This window comes from Macaca mulatta, chromosome 12, assembly GCF_049350105.2.
Source record: "Macaca mulatta isolate MMU2019108-1 chromosome 12, T2T-MMU8v2.0, whole genome shotgun sequence".
Lineage (NCBI taxonomy): Eukaryota > Metazoa > Chordata > Mammalia > Primates > Cercopithecidae > Macaca > Macaca mulatta.
The window spans coordinates 136,774,409-136,791,862 of NC_133417.1; the positions used below are offsets into that span (position 1 = coordinate 136,774,409).

Below are 17,454 nucleotides of genomic sequence, written 5' to 3' on the forward strand. Positions count from 1 at the left end.
CGGTACGGGAGCCTGGGGGCGGAGTCTCGAGGCGGGGTGGACGGGGATGCACGTGCTGCGCCTGCGCGTGGGGCGGACTGTTTGCTGCGGTCTAACGCAGGTGGTAGTGGTTTGGGTTCGTTGGTCCCGATGCGCGCGGTGTCCATGGTCTTCGCGCCAGGTTGGCGCGGGAGAAGGCCCAGGCACCCCAGAGTTCGAGGAGTTGGTGACGGTCACGCAGTCCGTCGCTCCTCTGGCGGTGGGGCAGTCGGAAAGTGAATAGCAGTCTTTCAAGCGACCGGTCCGTGAGGGAGCGTGTGCCGGGATGGGTTCCCAGCGCTCGGGGCCGTTAAACAGTTCAAGCCGCGTCCTGCCCAGTGAGGGCTGTGTTAGCGTCCTCTCCGGTTCCAGCCGGGAAGGAGGCACTGAGACGACAGCTGAGGGTCACTCCGTTAAGGCTGTCGCTGCTGTAGGGGCCCTCGCCCCGCTGCGTGTTCGTGCCACCCAGCGTACTGAGTACTTTTTCAAAATTTTATGGACGTCTCAAAACACGTGTGACAGATGGTAGTAAGTTTCATTTTTCATTTAAAGAAGTTAAGACCCGGTAGTTAAGGTGTAATTCTCAATCACTTAATACTCTCTCCTAGTTTCTTTGAGTTGGACTATCATGAACATGTGCTCTCACAAGGCCCCATGGCCATTAACACCAGTAGCCCCAGTAGGAGGATCAAGCTCCTAGGAGCTAGCCCCACGTTGGAACTTGAACAATGACACTTTGGGGATATTGTGTGTGTTTGGGGGATAGGGAAGGGCGATCTTGAATAAGGGGCCCTGGCCTTATCCTAGCTTCAGAAAAACCCAAATAGGGAAAGAATGAGAATAGAAAAAACAATCTGCCTACCTGTTTTAGATTTGGTACCTCGCTAAACTCTTGTTACCTAGCTTACTTTATGAGATTAGCCCAAATACTTTAAGAAAATATTATATATATCTGATCGAGAACAACTGAAGAAAAGGCAAAAGCCCATTTCATTTATGAGCAGAGGCAAGGTTCAAATAAAGTATTAGCAAATTGAGTCACCGCACCCTGCCAGGAAGTATTATTAAAATCAATAACAAGGACAGGATAAGACGCAAGCAAAATCCATAAATGTGCCAAAATATGGCACCTTGGCGGTTGAGAAAACCACAGAAGAAAGGTCTCTGTGATCTGCTCCTGCCTTTCTCCCATAAACCAGGGTCATAAAAGAATTCACTGGCCTACCTCATGTGAAGTAGGTCGTAAGACCCTCATTCCAGAGGAGTCTTGCCGCATACCTGGGGCGGAGAAAGAACCTGAACAAATGGGCCATGCCGCAGTCTCCTCCCACCCCTATGTATGACCATTAGATGATGCTCCTTTTGTCCAATCATGTTTCTGCACAACTATCTACTTCTTTCATCAGACTTAGCATAAAAATACAGTTTTCTTTAGGTCATCGGGTCTTCGTTTCTGAAGGTTCCTATGTCACATAAGACTTTAAATTTGTTATGCCTTTCTCTCAATAATCTTGTTATAGGGGTGGCAGTCATAACCCTTAAGATGGGTGAGGAAAATATTTTTTCCCCTACCAATGAAATGGTGATAAATTTGACCACGTTACAGTTTACAACTTGCAGGAGTTTTCTATAGACCAATTTAAAACACAACAAATTAGAAATATTTGTAACATATACAACACAAATTTAATATTGTAATATGAATGAAATACGAATCAAGAAAAAAAAATGACTGAAGGATATGAAAAGCCATTTTCAGGAGAAATTTCAGTGGCAAAGATATGAAGACATGCTCAACTATACAACTATTAGGGAAATGCAACTTAATAAGATACTATATTTTATCTGTCAGAGTGACAGAAATTACAAGTGTTTGGGGATTGTGGAGAAACTGGTGAAACGGCAAATTGTTACAAACACTTGGAGAGAAGTTTGGCAGTTTTAGTAAAGGTAAAAATACTCATTCCTTCCTTTAGCAAATCCACTTGCATGTATCTAACCTAGAGAGCGTTCAGACTGCTGGAGAGACATATACGTGAATCTTCATTGCAAACTTTGGGGGTTTTTGTTGTTGTTTGAGACAAGATCTTGCTCTCACCCAGGGTGGAGTGCAGTGGTGCTGTCATGGCTCACTGCAGCCTTGACCTCCCAGGGCTCAAGCAATCCTCCCGCCTCAGCCTCCCGAGTAGCTGGGACCACAGGCATGCACTGGTCAATTTTGGGGTTTTTTTTGGGGGGGGGGTGGTGTTTCTGTAGATAGAGATGGACTTTTGCCATGTTGCCCAGCCTGGTGTTGAACTCCTAGGGTCAAGCGATCCTCCTGCTTGAAGCGAGATCTCATTTCTACCAAAAAAAAAAAAAAAAAAATTAGCTGGGTGTGGTGGTGTGTGCCAGTAGTCTCAGCTACACAGGAGGCTGAGACAGGAGGATCACTTGAGTCCACCAGGAGTTTGAGGCTACAGTGATCCCACGACCGTGCTCCAACCTAGGTGACAAAGTGAGACCCTGTCTCTAAAAAACAAAAATAAAAAGTGTCTTTTAATTGTTGGTTTGTTTTGAATTAGGATTTTAAAATATCTACACATTGCTTTCCGGTGGTGATGAACTACCCACACGAGAACATGCCTCTCACAAAGGATCTCCTTCATCCCTCCCCAGAAGAGGAGAAGAGGAAACACAAGAAGAAACGCCTGGTGCAGAGTCCCAGTTCCTACTTCATGGATGTGAAATGCCCAGGATGCTGTAAAATCACCATGGTCCTTAGCCGTGCACAAACGGTAGTTTTGTGTGTTGGCTGCTCCACTGTCCTCTGCCAGCCTACAGGAGGAAAAGCAAGGCTTACAGAAGGATGTTCCTTTAGGAGGAAGCAGCACTAAAAGCACTCTGAATCAAGATGAGTGGGAAACCATCTCAATAAACACATTTTGGATTATATATATATATATATATACACACACACACACACATTACATTTAGTTGATATGTCTCTTTAAAAAAAAAAAATGAGATGGAGTCTCCCTCTGTCACCAGGCTGTGCAGTAGCACAATCTTGGCTCACTTCGACCTCCTAGACTCAAGTAGTCCTCCCACCTCAGCCTCCCAAGTAGCTGGGGCACCACCACACCTGGCTAATTTATTTTTTATTTTTTGTAGAGAAGAGATTGCCTTCTGTTGTCCAGGCTGGTCTTGAACTCCTGGGCCCAAGTGATGCTCCCACCTTAGCCTCCCAAAGTGCTGGGATTACAGGCATGAGCCACCATGCCCGGCCAATAAATCTTTTAAAAATCTGTAAGAGAGAACCTCGCCTTTAAAATTGCCTTTTATTTGTTGAAGAAACTGTTAGTTGTCCTATAGAATTGTCTCTAATCCGGACTTGGTTGACACCTTGTGGTTTTTTCCCATATTCCTTCATCAGTGTTTTTGTAAACTAGAAGCTTGGTTAGATTCAGGTTCAGCTGTTTTGCAAGAATTCTTTTTGGTGCTGTGTACTTCTATAATGTCCCTCTAGGGGGCACTTAACCGCTGCAGATCTGGTTCCACAGTCAGTGGTGTGAAAATTGATCAGACCGTTTGAGTGTTGCCAGCTTGATCCATCCAGGAGAACCATCAGCCTTCCAATGGATGGTTTTAGGCAGTGTTTTTGTTTTTGTTTTTGTTTTTGTTTTTGTATTTTTGAGATGGAGTTTCCCTCTTGTTGCCCAGGCTGAGTGCAATGGCACTATCTCGGCCCACTGTAACCTCCGCCTCCCAGGTTCAAGCAATTCTCCTGCTTCAGCCTCCTGAGTAACTGGAATTACAGGCACCTGCCACCACGCCCAGCTAATTTTTTGTATTTTTAGTAGAGATGGGATTTCACCATGTTGGCCAGGCTGGTCTTGAACTCCTGACCCCAGGTGATCCACCTGCCTTGGCCTCCCAAAGTGCTGGGATTACAGGCATGAGCCACCATGCCCGGCCAGCAATGTTGTTTTACAAATCAAATGATTGGGGATAATCTGTTACTCATTAATTTTTTTTTTTCTTTTTTGAGACCGAGTCTTGCTCTGTCACCCAGGCTGGAGTGCAGTGGCACGATCTCAGCTTACTGCAACCTCTGCCTCCTGGATTCCAGTGATTCACCTGTCTCAGCCTCCCAACTAGTTGGGATTACAGGCGCGTGCCACCACACCCAGCTAATTTTTGTATTTTTAGTAGAGACAGGGTTTGCAATGTCAGCCAGGCTGGTCTCAAACTCCTGACCTCAGGCAATCCACCTGCCTTGGCCTCCCAAAGTGCTGGGATTATAGGCATAAGCCACCGCGCCCAGCCTACTCATTAAATTGAAGGGGGGTAATATGCAGGAAAATGATGGAATCAAATTGCCAGAATGTTAACAGCAGTTAATTTGGGTGTTGAGAATAGAAGCAATTATTATTTTTTTTTTGGTTGTTTTATTGTACTTTTTTCAAATTTCTTAAAATGCAAATAAAAGAAATCCTGCCCAAACACATCTAAAGGAGATGAGATAAACAGGGAGAAAGACTCGAGGGAAGGTTCCAAATCCAAGTTCCAGGAAGGGTAGCCAGGGAAGTCCACACGCCACAGTGATGACAGTGGACCTCAGTTGCTTTGCTTTTGTGTGTGCCTGTCCAATGTTCATTCTGCCTCCTGACATCCCTCATGCCCTTTAGGCTCTCCCCCTCCTCCCCGGGATTCCATTTTGGTGGAACTGCTCCCCTGGCCAAAGCTCAGGGGCCAGTCAGACCTTTCTCCCCAGGACTTTATGAGCCTTGGGTGCATCACCTCCTCCTGGAAGCCTTCCCTCGGCTGGGGCAGGTGCCTTTCTTCGATGCCTGAGTTCCAGCTGTCAAAACACTTATATGCCAGCATGTTTATCTGCCCTCTCCTTCACCCCGCCTCAGCCTTGAACAGTGCCTGGCACATGGCTGGTGCTCAATAAATGTTGGATGAATGATGCCCATATTGCTTAGAGCTGAAGAAGGGGCTTGAATATTAGATTAAAAGATTGCAGAAACTCTTGTAGATGTTCCATAGGATGTGGCTGCAGCTTCCAGGTTCTCCAGTCTAATTCCAGCCCATGGCCTCCTCTTATTGACCAGGGCACATTATTTACCCAAGTTCTGCCTTCCCTGAGTCCCCACCATCCCGCACCTCGGCATCAGGCCTTTGATCCTGCCCAGTCCCCAGTTTTCCTGCCCTGCATTATGCAGAAACTTGAATGTTAGGTTGGGGTATTGCCTTGAAGAGGCCACAGAAAGAACATTTACTTTAGAGAGTCACCACCATCCTCAGACTACACCTTGTAGACTTAGAAACCTGGACACCATTTGGAATGATGTTGCAGACTGTCAGTGTTTGCCTCTGAGTCTCTTATTTGTGTGCAGGCAGATTGTACATTCTTTCTTTAGTAATGTCAGTACCTCTCAGTCCAGTCTGACTTTGGCCTAAGGTCATTCTGACATGTAAGGATGATTAGCAGCAGAACCAGGAGTCACAGCTGGGCATCCCGACCCCAGAGTCCTTGCTCACCACCTCCACACTCCACTTTACTCACTCAGTGTGTTAGTGGAAGCACACTGGGGTTCTTTTTGTGCTGAAGAAGTTTAGACCGTTAGAAAAATGTAAGTATGAGCCAGGCACAGTGGCTCTTGCCTGTAATCCCAGCACTTTGGGAGGCCAAGGCAGGAGGATCATTTGAGCCCAGGAGTTCAAGACCAGCCTGGGCAACATAGTGAGACCCTGTCTCTGTAAAATAAGATAAAATAAAAGTGTACGTATGTTTCTAGGGTCAAATTCTGAAATCTGTCCTCATTTTTCCTGCCAGGAGGAGGAGGGGGATGAGAATAATTATGGAATATTACAGACTGTAGTTTGCAGTTTAAAAGAAATCAATAATATTTGCTAATCTTAGAGACTGTAAAGATAACTGCTAGTAGAACAAACAGAACGTGTAACCTTCAAGCCAGTGGATAGATCTGTTAAGGTTCTTGGTTGCAAATGACTCCAGCCAACTTCAGCAGAAAAAGAATTTATTGAAAGGCTCTCAATAGCTCAAATATCAACAGGAAGGCAGGAAAACCTGGCTGGGAAAAAGGGCAGAAACCAAGACAGACTGGGCAGGATACTGCTGTCACTGCTGCTGCCCCTGGACATGCCTGCCCCTCTTGTTGTGCGTCTTAGTGTCACTTGCTCCAGATAAAGGTCCCATGCTGGGTCACCCAGCTGGCTTGGTCCATCATGTACCAATAGATGTCAGCAGTGGAGAGTGTCCAGAACTCTTTCACCCCTGTAAGTGGGAGACTGGGCTTGGTCTTCCATCGAGTCACACAGTGAGAGATTCCCCCCAGTAAGAAAGGAGTTCAAATGCTAGGGTGTGCCCCCTCTCCCCTACAAGGCAACTCCTCTCTACAAGGAAATTTGGTATATGTGCTGCTGAAGCGAGCACGCTACAAGGAAATTTGGAACAAGAACCTGATGGATCCATTGGAAGACAAAAATAGGGAAAAGGGGAGACTTGGAGAAGCGTACAAAAATGAGATAGGCTCCCAGATGCCAGGAATGATCTGGAAATGCCATCTGGTAATGAAGAGAACAGACATGCAGCGCTGCACACTTTACCTTTGCTGAGTAGATACCTAACAGAAGGAAGGGTAGGCATATGTGGCTTTATTTGTTGATGAGACTAATCTTGGACTTTCCATTTTCAAGGAAATTAAGCCTTTTCTGAGACGGGAAGAATTATTCCAGTATACTCACCCTCAGGATCGCTGGCAGAGTAGGGTAGATATAACTGATGGTGTGGTCAGAAAAGAGGTGAAGCTCAGGAGGCTGATGGATTGGGAGAAAGCAGTGTAGAACCTGGAAGTCTAGATGAGGTTAAAGAATACATATGGCCGGATGCAGGCTCGTGCCTGTAATCCCAGTACTTTAAGAGGCCAAGGGTGGGTGGATTGCTTGAGCCCAGGAGTTTCAAACCAGCCTGGGCAACATGGCGAGACGATGTATCTACAACACAAGAGAAAACAATCAGTCAGGCATGGTGATGTGTATCTGCGGTCCTACTTGAGAGGCTGAGGTAGGAGGATTGCTTGAGGCCAGGAGGTTGATGCTGCAGTGAGTCATGTTTGTGCCACTGCACTCCTGTCTGGGTGACAAAGCAAGACCCTATCTCAAACAAAAATGAAAGAATAAATATGTCACAGGAACAGAGGGCAGGATGGAGGCAGTAGCGGTCAAGAGCTCACACTTTCTGAAATGGGAAAGCTCCTGGAGGCGCTAGGAGTGAGGATGTGACCAAGGGGCTAGGAGACTGGGGTGGGGCCTCCAGAGCTGCAGGAGCCACCAGCTGGCACCCAGGGCGGCAGTGGGGTCACCCATGGACTCTGACATCCCCCGGGAAAGCAGCGGGGCTGGAGAAGAGGAGAAGTAGAAAGGGCCTAAACGCCGCAGGAGGAGGAGGGATGTGACCGCAGTCCGAAGGGGAGGTGACTCGAGCCCCAGATGAGCTAGACACTTTGAGAAGCATGGAGGCCTCCTGGCCTGGGAGTAGCACTGGGGTCCCAGGAGAAGGCAGCTGCAGCGTGACCGGTGGGGAAGAGCAAGCAGCACATCCTAAGAGGGCTGCAGGGGGTGCCGCTTCCGGCTGTCGCTGTTGCCAGGTACTTGACAGGCAGGGACCAGTGCCTTCGCCAGGTCTTGCTTCTGCCTGTTCCGTGGCCACCCCTGTTTCTCAAGGGCTGAGTTCAGAGCTGCTCTTCCCGTTTTCCATGGGAACCAGCGACTGACAAACAGGACTTGTTGCTGATGTGCTGTGGAGACATACACGGTGTTCACAAAGAGGCACCCCTCTTTTTTTTTTTTTTTTTAAGACAGGGCCTCACTCCAATTTGCCCAGGCTGGAGTACAGTGGCACAGTTTTGGCTTACTGCAGCTTCGACCTCCTGGGCTCAGGTGATTTTCCCACCTCAGCCTCGCAAGTAGCTGGGACCACAGGTGTGTGCCACCACACCTGGCTACTTTTTTTTTTTTGTATTGTAGAGACGGGGGTTTCACCATGTTGCCTAGACTGGTCTCGAACTCCTGAGCTCAAGTGATCCACCTGCCTCACCTTCCCAAAGAGCTGGGATTACAGGCGTGAGCCACCACGCCCAGCCCAGAGGGGCACCCTTCTAACAACCCCACTGCCCACCCGCCCTGCTGCCTGCACGTGGAGGCCCTTCATAGTGCTGTCCAGGGGGCCTCGAGCATGAGGCGCCTCTGACTGTGGCTGAAGCAGGCCTCTGGGAATCCAGAACTGGTCTTGGGAAACAACTTGAGGGTCCAGCCTGCAGTTTGGGATCCAGCATCTCCCCTCCCACCCCAAGGCTACTTCCCTGGAGCTCAAGGGCGCCGCTTAGGTGCTCACGGCTCTGCACAGCTTTTCACAGGCTCCTTTCTCCGCAGAATCCCCCTGTCCCTGCAGTCACTCCCCTCCCCTGTCCCCCACCCTCCCCCAAGGCCCACTTCTTAGGAGCTGTCCCCACTCAGGGCTTGACTGTGTGCATTCAGTTAGGGCAGGCTCAGGGCCCGCTGAGGAAACCACCTCCCTCAACCAGCCTCCCCTCAGCTCCCTCATCTACTCTCTGGCCTCCACGAAGTCCCCACTTCTCCCACTGTCTCCCATTGTCCTCAGTGTCCCCCACTCCCCACCCCCAGCTTGTGTTGCTCTCTGGGAGCCCCTGTGCTTCTCCCAGAACTTGTCCACTGGGCAGGACTGGCAGGCAGGACGGCTCTTCCTCCCCCAAGCCAGGGATTTAGTAGGCAGGGAGTAGGCAGGGGGCATCCAGGCCTTCCTGGCCAGCATCTGGGAATTCACCCAGATGGTTTGTGCGAGTCCCACTCCCCTGGGGCTGGCCAAGGCCTATCAGAGTGGAGCCCACCAGTCAAATGAGTGCAAGCATGAGCTTGGATAGAACATCCACTGGACAAAAGGCCAGATACAAAATTGTGTATGTGTACTGTGTATATAAAATAAAACAACCACATGAAACATCATTAGGAGGAAACATGCCACTGTTACTGCTTCAGAGTAAAGTTATGGGTGGTTTTAATTTTTTCTTTCCTTTAGATTTAATCCTCTTTTTACAAAAATTGTGGCAAAATACACATAACGTAAAATGTACCATCTTAACCATTTCAGTGTATAGTTCAGTATTGATAAGTATTTTCACATTGTTGCACAACTGATCTCCATAACTTTTTCATTTTGCAAAACTGAAACTCTGCACCCATTAAACAACTCATCACTTCCCCTTCCCCCCAGCCCCTGGCAAGGGAGGTTTTACATTTTTAAAAATGTTTTCGAGGCCGGGCGCGGTGGCTCAAGCCTGTAATCCCAGCACTTTGGGAGGCCGAGACGGGCGGATCACGAGGTCAGGAGATCGAGACCATCCTGGCTAACACGGTGAAACCCCGTCTCTACTAAAAAATACAAAAAACTAGCCGGGCGAGGTGGCGGGCGCCTGTAGTCCCAGCTACTCGGGAGGCTGAGGCAGGAGAATGGCGTAAACCCGGGAGGCGGAGCTTGCAGTGAGCCGAGATCGCGCCACTGCACTCCAGCCTGGGTGACAGAGCCAGACTCCGTCTCAAAAAAAAAAAATGTTTTCATGTTTGCTTATTTGCACTTTCCAAATTTTCTATGATGAGCATTTATTATTTTTATAAATGAATTTTTAAAACTAAACATTATCTGCAACCCTGTACCACGTCTTCCACTTTCTCGGCAGGGAGCACGAGCAAGGGGCATGAGCTAGGAAGCTGTCTGCAGGGAGAACCCAGACAGATAGACCCCAGGTCATCCTCCAGCTCCCAGCCATGGAAGCCAGGGCTTCTCTCAGGAGAACAAGACTCAGGGACTGCAGCAGGACAAGCTTCCTCCATGAACTGAGTCCTGGCTGAGCACTGACTTGGCCTGCAGGGATTCAGGATGGGTCTCAGTTTCAAGGATTACTTGTCCCTATCCCTCCCCTGTCCCTCTTCTCACTGCATTGAGTTCGGCAGAACCCTCCACAGGGTCGCTCCTTGCCCTTGGTTGGCCATGTCTCTTGCTCTGAGACCCACTGGCCAGCCAAGTCCAATACTCTGCTCACTGGACCCCCAAGCCAGTCTGCACGTACGTGAGGACGGAGGTGGGCTGTGGTGGTGGGGTCAGCATCCATGCCGGCTCTGCCCTACTTGTGCTGGGAGAGGTTGGGGAGGGCATGTGGAGGTCAGGGAGGAAGTAGGGCTTGGGGTTGATAAAGATGCAGATAATAATTTCCGCCCTGTCAATCTGAGGGTATTGTTGGTTTCATTACAAGCGGTGCCTTACACACACAGAGAAAGAAAACCACAGCTAAAGTGCCAAAACACTGTGGAAAGCCAGCGCCTCTTTCATTTTTCTGGCAAGGAACTGAGGCCTAGAAAGGTGGACTGATTGGCTGGGCGCAGTGGCTCATGCCTGTAATCCCAGGACTTTGGGAGACCGAGGTGGGCGGATCACCTGAAGTCAAGAGTTTGAGACCAGCCTGGCCAACATGGTAAAACCCTGTCTCTACTAAAAATTTTAAAAAAATTAGCTGGGAGTGCTGGGGCTTGCCTGTAGTCCCAGCTACTCGGGAGGCTGAGGCAGGAGAATCGCTTGAACCCGGGAGGCGGAGGTTGCAGTGAGCCAAAATCGCACCACTGCACTCTAGCCTGGGCGACAGAGTGAGACTCCATCTCAAAAAAAAAGAAAGGTAGGCTGATATGCTTGATGGCACATGACAAGGTGGCGACAGCAGGGCTGAGACTGGAACCAGGTCCCCTGGATCCCTGGGCCCCTGCCAGAACCTGAACAGGAACTGGGAAGGACAGCAAGGACCCTGTGGGACCGTTTCAGAAACTGGCAGGGAGTCCCCAGAGAGAGGACTGCTGAGCTCCAACTAACTGTGATATTTCTGCAGGGGAAGGACTTGAACTGGGGGAGTGGCAGTGGAGGGATAAGAAGCGCACGGTGTGGCATCTGGTCAGTGTGAGTCCTCAGCAATCAGGGATCCTTCCTCCTGCTATTTCCCTTGGAGGGAAACTGAGGTGCTGGTCAGAGTTTCTAGGCTGAACTAGGGACAGCACGTGAAGGCATCCCTGCAGAGGAAGGCAGATATGTCTCCCCAGCTCCAGGTGACCCTCTGGCCTCTCCAGGTGAAGCCACTTTGAGGCTCCACTCAGGATAAATCAGTCTCTTGCTGCCCCTCTGGGCCATCGTCCCCAGCCAGGGGGTGGACCCTGCTGCCTGGGGAGCCTACGTCACACAGGGTGCTGCCTGTGGTCACCCTGCTGAGGCTGTGGGAGCTGTGGCGGGGTCTGAGGCGGTGGCAGTGGGCCCCGAGGCACAGGGCCTCCTGGAAGGTCTCTCGGAAGCGGCTGGACATGAGGCTGTAGAGCACGGGGTTGGCCGCCGAGCCGAGGTAGAAGAAGATGCCGGAGATGACATGCACATGCTGAAAGGCCAGGTGCAGGCCGTCTGTCCACTGTGACACGATGCTCCACATGACGCGGTCGGTGTGGAACGGGGCCCAGCAGATGCCAAACACCACAACCAGGACAACTGCAGGGACAGACAAGGGAGGCAGAGTGTCCACCGGAGCCCCTCAGCTGCCTTCCCAGACTTCAGTTTGGGTCACCCATTCTCACATCCTCTCCTATCCCACAGGCCACCCTCACCTATCACCCAGGTGGAAGTTTCTGGAAATTTGCCTGTTCTGGCCATGCCTCTCAGAGAGGCTGCCTTCACCACAGTCACTGACTATAGGCAGTGGGGCATGTCCCTGCCTCTGGCCACAGCCGACTGGACCAGGCATGGACACCTGAGCCCAGCCGGCCCAATCAGATTCTCACCCTGGAGTATGAAATTGGGTGAGCTACTGGGGTGCTACAGGCTGTGGGGCTAGGGCCACTCTGGATGCCCACTTGGGGACCGTGCTTGCTGATGCATAAGTACAGAAAAGAAGAAGAATGGGTGCTCAGAGAGCAGCAGACCGGAGGTCATGGGACCAGGGAGAGTGAGACACATGAGACACACACATGCATGCACACACAGACACACACGCATGCATGCACACACATATGCACACACAGACACACACATGCACACACATACACACTGCCTGCCTTGGCCCCTGGCCTTTTCAACTCCAGCCCCCAGCTCCCCAAGGCCCATCTGAATGTCTCGCCCTGCACTAACCTGCCCCCCTCTTACTTGCCAGGCCCTTGCCCACCCCCTCCCTAACAAAAGGTAGGACCGTTTGGCCAAACCTTCACTCTTTCTCCCCAAATCCCTGCTGCCTGTTCTTACCCAACTATGCCCTTCCTTGGGTTTCTGCCACAGGGCCAGCTATGATTTTTGTTTCTTGTTTCTTGGGTTTGCTGCTGCAACTCACTAGCTTTCCTGGGCAGTGTCTTCCCCATCATACCCTAGCATGGTTTTCCTCATAATTCCAGATTTCAAAAAGGACGTTGCTCACAACCTCCCTGGCACCTGGCCTGGTGCACAGAGGGCCACTGGACAGTGGACAAGGGAGGGAGGGAAGGAAGAGAGAAGGCCAGCAAGCAGGAAGCCCACCTTCCAGGGGTGAGCCATCCAAGCTGAGCACCTACTGCAGACTCTGCCCACCCATGTTTTCAGGGACGGGACGGGGTAGCAGGCAGAAGGCAGGGCGGCAGCGGGCAGCCGGTCCTGAGCACGGTTCCACAGTGCAGAGCTGGGAGGCATGCACACAGCTCTGGGGTCAGCCCCACCTCAGGAGCTGCACGAAGACTGGGCTCTGGGACGGTGCCTGAGGGGCGAGAGGAGCGAGTCACTCTGGGGATGGGGCGGCCCCCAGTTAGCTGGCTCTGTCCAAAGTCTCCGTGGCCCTCTGCTGACCTGGCTCACCCCACTGGCCTGATTCAGGCTCTGCTGAGGTGGGGCTGAGCTGGGATGCAGGTAGGTGGATGGGGCGGGTCTTTGATCGGCTTAGCATCGGTCTGCCTTGCTTCCCCAGGGCCACAGCTTTTGAAAAAGAGCCAGGTCCAGGCCACAGAGATCCAGAGCCTCATCCCAGTACATTGGCCTCCCCTAATCTGCACATCTCCAGCCTGATCACCTGTGCCTTGAGCCTGGCCTTTACAGACTCACCTCGGGCTGGGGGTCCTTAGATAAATGGTCACTCCTGTGGTTCCCAGGGAACGGCAGACATGGCATGGGGGAAATTCGACACCTGGCCTCTCCAACACCCTCCTCCCCTTCTTTGGGGGACTTTGCTCCCCCAGATCCCACTATGTAGTTCCACTGGGGGCTGTGCACCTTGGCATCCTGCCACTCTGGCGCAGGAGGTGGGGCATGACCTAGGCCCCACCCATCAGAATCCTTCTTGGGACTTTTCACTCATCTCTAAGGGAAGAGGGCAGTTCCTCAGGAAAGACGACGACGTGCCGGTGGCCATGCCTTGCAGGCTGCTGCCGAGAAGAACAAGGCCAAGACACGTTAATAACCAAGAAGAGCCGGGCGCAATGGCTTATGCCTGTAATCCCAGCACTTTGGGAGGCTGAGGTGGGAGGATCACTTGAGCCCAGGAGTTCAAGACCCACTTTGGCAACATAGCGAGACCCTGTCTCTACAAAAATGAAAAAATTAGCTGGGCATGGTGGCACATGCCTGTAGCCCCAGCTACTTAGGCTGAGTGAGGTAGGAGGATCGCTTGAGCCTGGGAGGTTGAGGCTGCAGTGAGCCGTGGTCACACCACTGTACTGCCTGGGTGACAGAGCAAGACCCTGTCTCAAAAAAAAAAAAAAAAAAAAAGAAGACGACGATGAGAGACCTGAGACCTGGAGGGTCCAGATCCCATTTTCTGTCATCCTGGAGCCCAATCACATGCCCTGCCCTTTCTATGTTTTGGTTCCAGAGTCAGGGCCCCAAGCTTAGCAGGGTCCTGGGCTTGGTTTAATGCTGTATTGTTGCTGTCTTACTCATTTTTGAAAAGGGGACCTTGAATTTTCATTTTGCACTGGACTCCATAAATTACACAGTCAGTCTTACATTTAGCCATTAATAGGTATTTTTGGTGTAAGATTCTAGTGGGGTAATCTAAAAGAGTACACAAGAGTGCAACTCAGACACATGCACACATGTACACACGCACACGCACACACACACGAGACTAGAGGAGTTCCTCGCCCCCTGTAAACCCAGACACTCAGCCCCTTCTCCCAGACCCCAGGAGCCCCAGTACCTGGCTCAGCCCCTCTTCCCAGCCGTGACACTTACACAGCATCTTGGTCACTTGTCTCCGGCCCCGATCGCGCCGCTGGAGCCTGCAGGTGTCTCTGGACATGGCTGCTGCAGAGCCCCTGCCCTTAGCCTCCTGCATGAGCAGTAGCCTCTCCCGCCGCAGTCGCAGCCCAATGAGCAGGTAGAGCACGCTGATGACAGCCATGGGCAGGCAGAAGAAGAGCAGCGCAGTGATCTGCACCGCCAGGTTGTAGAGGGCCCGTGGGCGGACCAGCGTGCAAAGATCTGAGTCTGGCACTGGGCCCCGGCAGGGCACATACAGCTGCTGGATGCCGTGCAGGCTGGTGTTGGGCAGGGAGCAGAGGATGGCAAGACCCCAGACAGCCCCAAGCACTCGGCGCACGTGGGCCTGTGTCACCATGGACCTGGCCTGGAGCGGGTGCACCACGGCCACATAGCGTTCCACGCTCAGGGCAGTGACGTTGAGCACTGAGGCCAGGCAGACCATCTCGAACAGCAGTGTGCGGAAATAGCAGCCACCAGCGCCCAGCAGGAAGGGGTAGTTGTGCCACATCTCATAGAGCTCCAGGGGCAGGCCCACCAGCAGCACCAGCAGGTCTGACACGGCCAGGCTGAAGAGGTAGTAGTTGGTGGGCGTGCGCATGGCCTTGTGGCGCAGGATGACCAGACAGGTCAGCCCATTGCCCACAGCGCCCACCGTGAAGATCAGCAGGTACGTGACACAGATGGGCATGAACAGCTGTGTCTGCCGGGGCCCCAGGTACTTGAATCTCAGTGCCTCATCGGTCAGGTTCAAGTCCTCAGGGTCAAAGTGCCCCCTGGCCGCACTGCCATTGCAAGCCATGGGGCTCCTTGCATCCCCTGGGTACAGGTCTCCAGGGAGGACAGAGCAATTGAGGCAAGGAGGAGTCTGTGGAACAGAGGGGAGAAATGCCCAGAAAGGTCATTCAGGGAATGCTGGCTCTGTCTTAACTCATCAAGCCAAAGGTGACATTAGCACTAAGATGACCATTATTTTAGGCACCACTGAGAGAAAAAACTCTTCCATCCACAAGTCAGAGATGTGAAAATAAGCTTGGTGCGGTGGCTCACACCTGTAATCCCAATACTTTGGGAGGTCAAGGCGGGTGGATCACTTGAGGTCAGGAGTTCAAGACCAGCCTGGCCAATATGGTGAAACCCCACCTCTACTAACAATACAAAAATTAGCCGGGTGTGGTAGCACACGCCTGTAATTCTACTTGGGAGGCTGAGGTGGGAGAATCATTTGAACCCAGGAGACAGAGGTTGCAGTGAGCCGAGATCGTGCCGCTGGACTCCAGCCTGGGCAACAGAGAAATACCCTGTCTCAAAACTAACAAACAAACAAAAAGTAAAAATCTACATTAAAAAAAAAAACACGTGCCGGGCGCGGTGGCTCACGCCTGTAATCCCAGCACTTTGGGAGGCCGAGGCGGGCGGATCACGAGGTCAGGAGATCGAGACCATCCTGGCTAACACGGTGAAACCCCGTCTCTACTAAAAATGCAAAAAGTTAGCCGGGCGAGGTGGCGGGCGCCTGTAGTCCCAGCTACTCGGGAGGCTGAGGCAGGAGAATGGCGTGAACCCGGGAGGCGGAGCTTGCAGTGAGCCGAGATCGCGCCATTGCACTCCAGCCTGGGCGACTAAGCGAGACTCTGTCTCAAAAAAAAAAAAACAAAAAAAAAAAAAAACACGTGGGGTTTTGATTTTAAATTTCAGGATCTATTGGAACTTTTGAATAAATGACAGATCTTGGGTGTCTCCCCTTTCAAGCAATGATGCTAGATGAGGCACTCGTTTGGGCATCTGTAAAATGGGCACAATGCCTGGTATTGCAGGGTCTTCAAGAGCAAGCGCTCTAGAAGCAACTGCCTGGATTCGAATCCAGCATCCCCAGTTCCAGGCTGTGTGACGTTCAGCGAGGTAACCTCTCTGAGGCTGTTTCTCTATTAGGAGGATCCAGGGAGTTTAATCCATGAAAGATATTAACACAGGGCCTGCCTGGCATACGGAAGGGCACGGGGATCACCCCCTTGCTCCGGGGACCCAGTCACTATGAGGGTCAAGTGAGGGAGTGTCAAGGCTAAACACTACAAATTAAACTTGATCCACAAGTTGATTCTTTTTTCTGTTTTCTGTCACCTGAACTGTTCAGTCTCCATATTTGACGCCCTTGGCACTGCCAGTTCTGGGGTTCCCTCTCCTCTGTTGAGCCCCACACCGTTCCTCCCGCCCGTCCTCACCCCTGCCGCACAGTAGCGCGAGAGCCTCGGGGACCAGTTGAGAACGCGCAGGCGCCAGCCTGGGTTCAAGGGAGGCACCCTGGTCCTCGAGGGAGGCGCCCCGGTCCTCGAGGAAGGGTCGCAAGCCCGGAGCCCCGTGGCGCCCCTGGCCGGAAGACACAAATGACCCGAGAAGTTGCGAGGCTCCCCAGTGGCGGGGGCGGGGGTCGCCCCGACGGAGTCCTCGGACTCTTCCCGCTCTAGGACGACCCTGCCCGCACCGAGCCCCGGCCCAGCCGCCGCGCCCTAGCCCACGCCGGCGCCTGCGCACCTACCATCGGCCTGCGGCCCGCGAGACCCCGGCGTCCACCCTCTGAGCGACTGACACAGACGCGGCGCGGGAGCGGGTGGACTGACTGACGGCTGTCCCAGCCCCACTACGCCCCGCCTGTCCGACCGGGAACGCCGCCAGGGGGCAGTGCAGTCCCTGCAGCCCGGGCGGCGCCCCCTCCCGCACCGGGAAGTACACGGCTGTCGCAGGCGACGTCTTCACAAGCAGCGTTATCTCGCGAACCCATTTTACAGATGAGAAAACCGAGCCTTAGAGAGCTGCAGAGGAGGAGCCCGAGAGACCTAGGGCTCACATGCGGTTCCCGCTCTCTAGCGTGCTGGGTTTAGCATAACTCTGTGTCACAGTGTCCCTGCAGCCTCCAGCTCCTCCTGCCCCACATTCAGACCCACCTCCAAGGACAGGGACGGCCCACTAGCCCCTTGAAGTCGACATGCGCCGGTGGGGTTCATCCTCCCAGGCTCCAGCCCTCTTCTTCCGTCCCAGGGCCCACGATTGCGGCCTCCGCAGCCCCTCTCACCCGCCGCTCCCTTCGGGGCCTCCAGGCCCTAAGTCCAGGG

At 52.3% G+C, this 17,454-nt stretch overlaps 2 protein-coding genes across 2 annotated transcripts; one reads left to right on the forward strand and one right to left on the reverse strand.

Moving 5' to 3' along the window:
- The first annotated feature begins 428 nt into the window (after positions 1-428).
- Positions 429-2,950, forward strand: LOC712267 (small ribosomal subunit protein eS27-like). The gene is made up of 2 exons (XM_028831214.2): positions 429-546; positions 2,583-2,950. Exons 1-2 carry the CDS (start codon positions 541-543, stop codon positions 2,892-2,894), a joined length of 318 nt encoding a protein of 105 aa, XP_028687047.2. The 5' UTR covers positions 429-540; the 3' UTR covers positions 2,895-2,950.
- A 6,133-nt stretch (positions 2,951-9,083) lies between these two features.
- Positions 9,084-17,021, reverse strand: NMUR1 (neuromedin U receptor 1). Its single transcript, XM_028831215.2, has 3 exons — positions 16,881-17,021; positions 14,318-15,212; positions 9,084-11,620 (listed from the first exon to the last, which is right to left on the reverse strand). The coding sequence occupies exons 1-3, from the start codon at positions 16,881-16,883 to the stop codon at positions 11,238-11,240; spliced, it is 1,281 nt and encodes a 426-aa protein (XP_028687048.2). The 5' UTR covers positions 16,884-17,021; the 3' UTR covers positions 9,084-11,237.
- Positions 17,022-17,454: the final 433 nt, after the last annotated feature.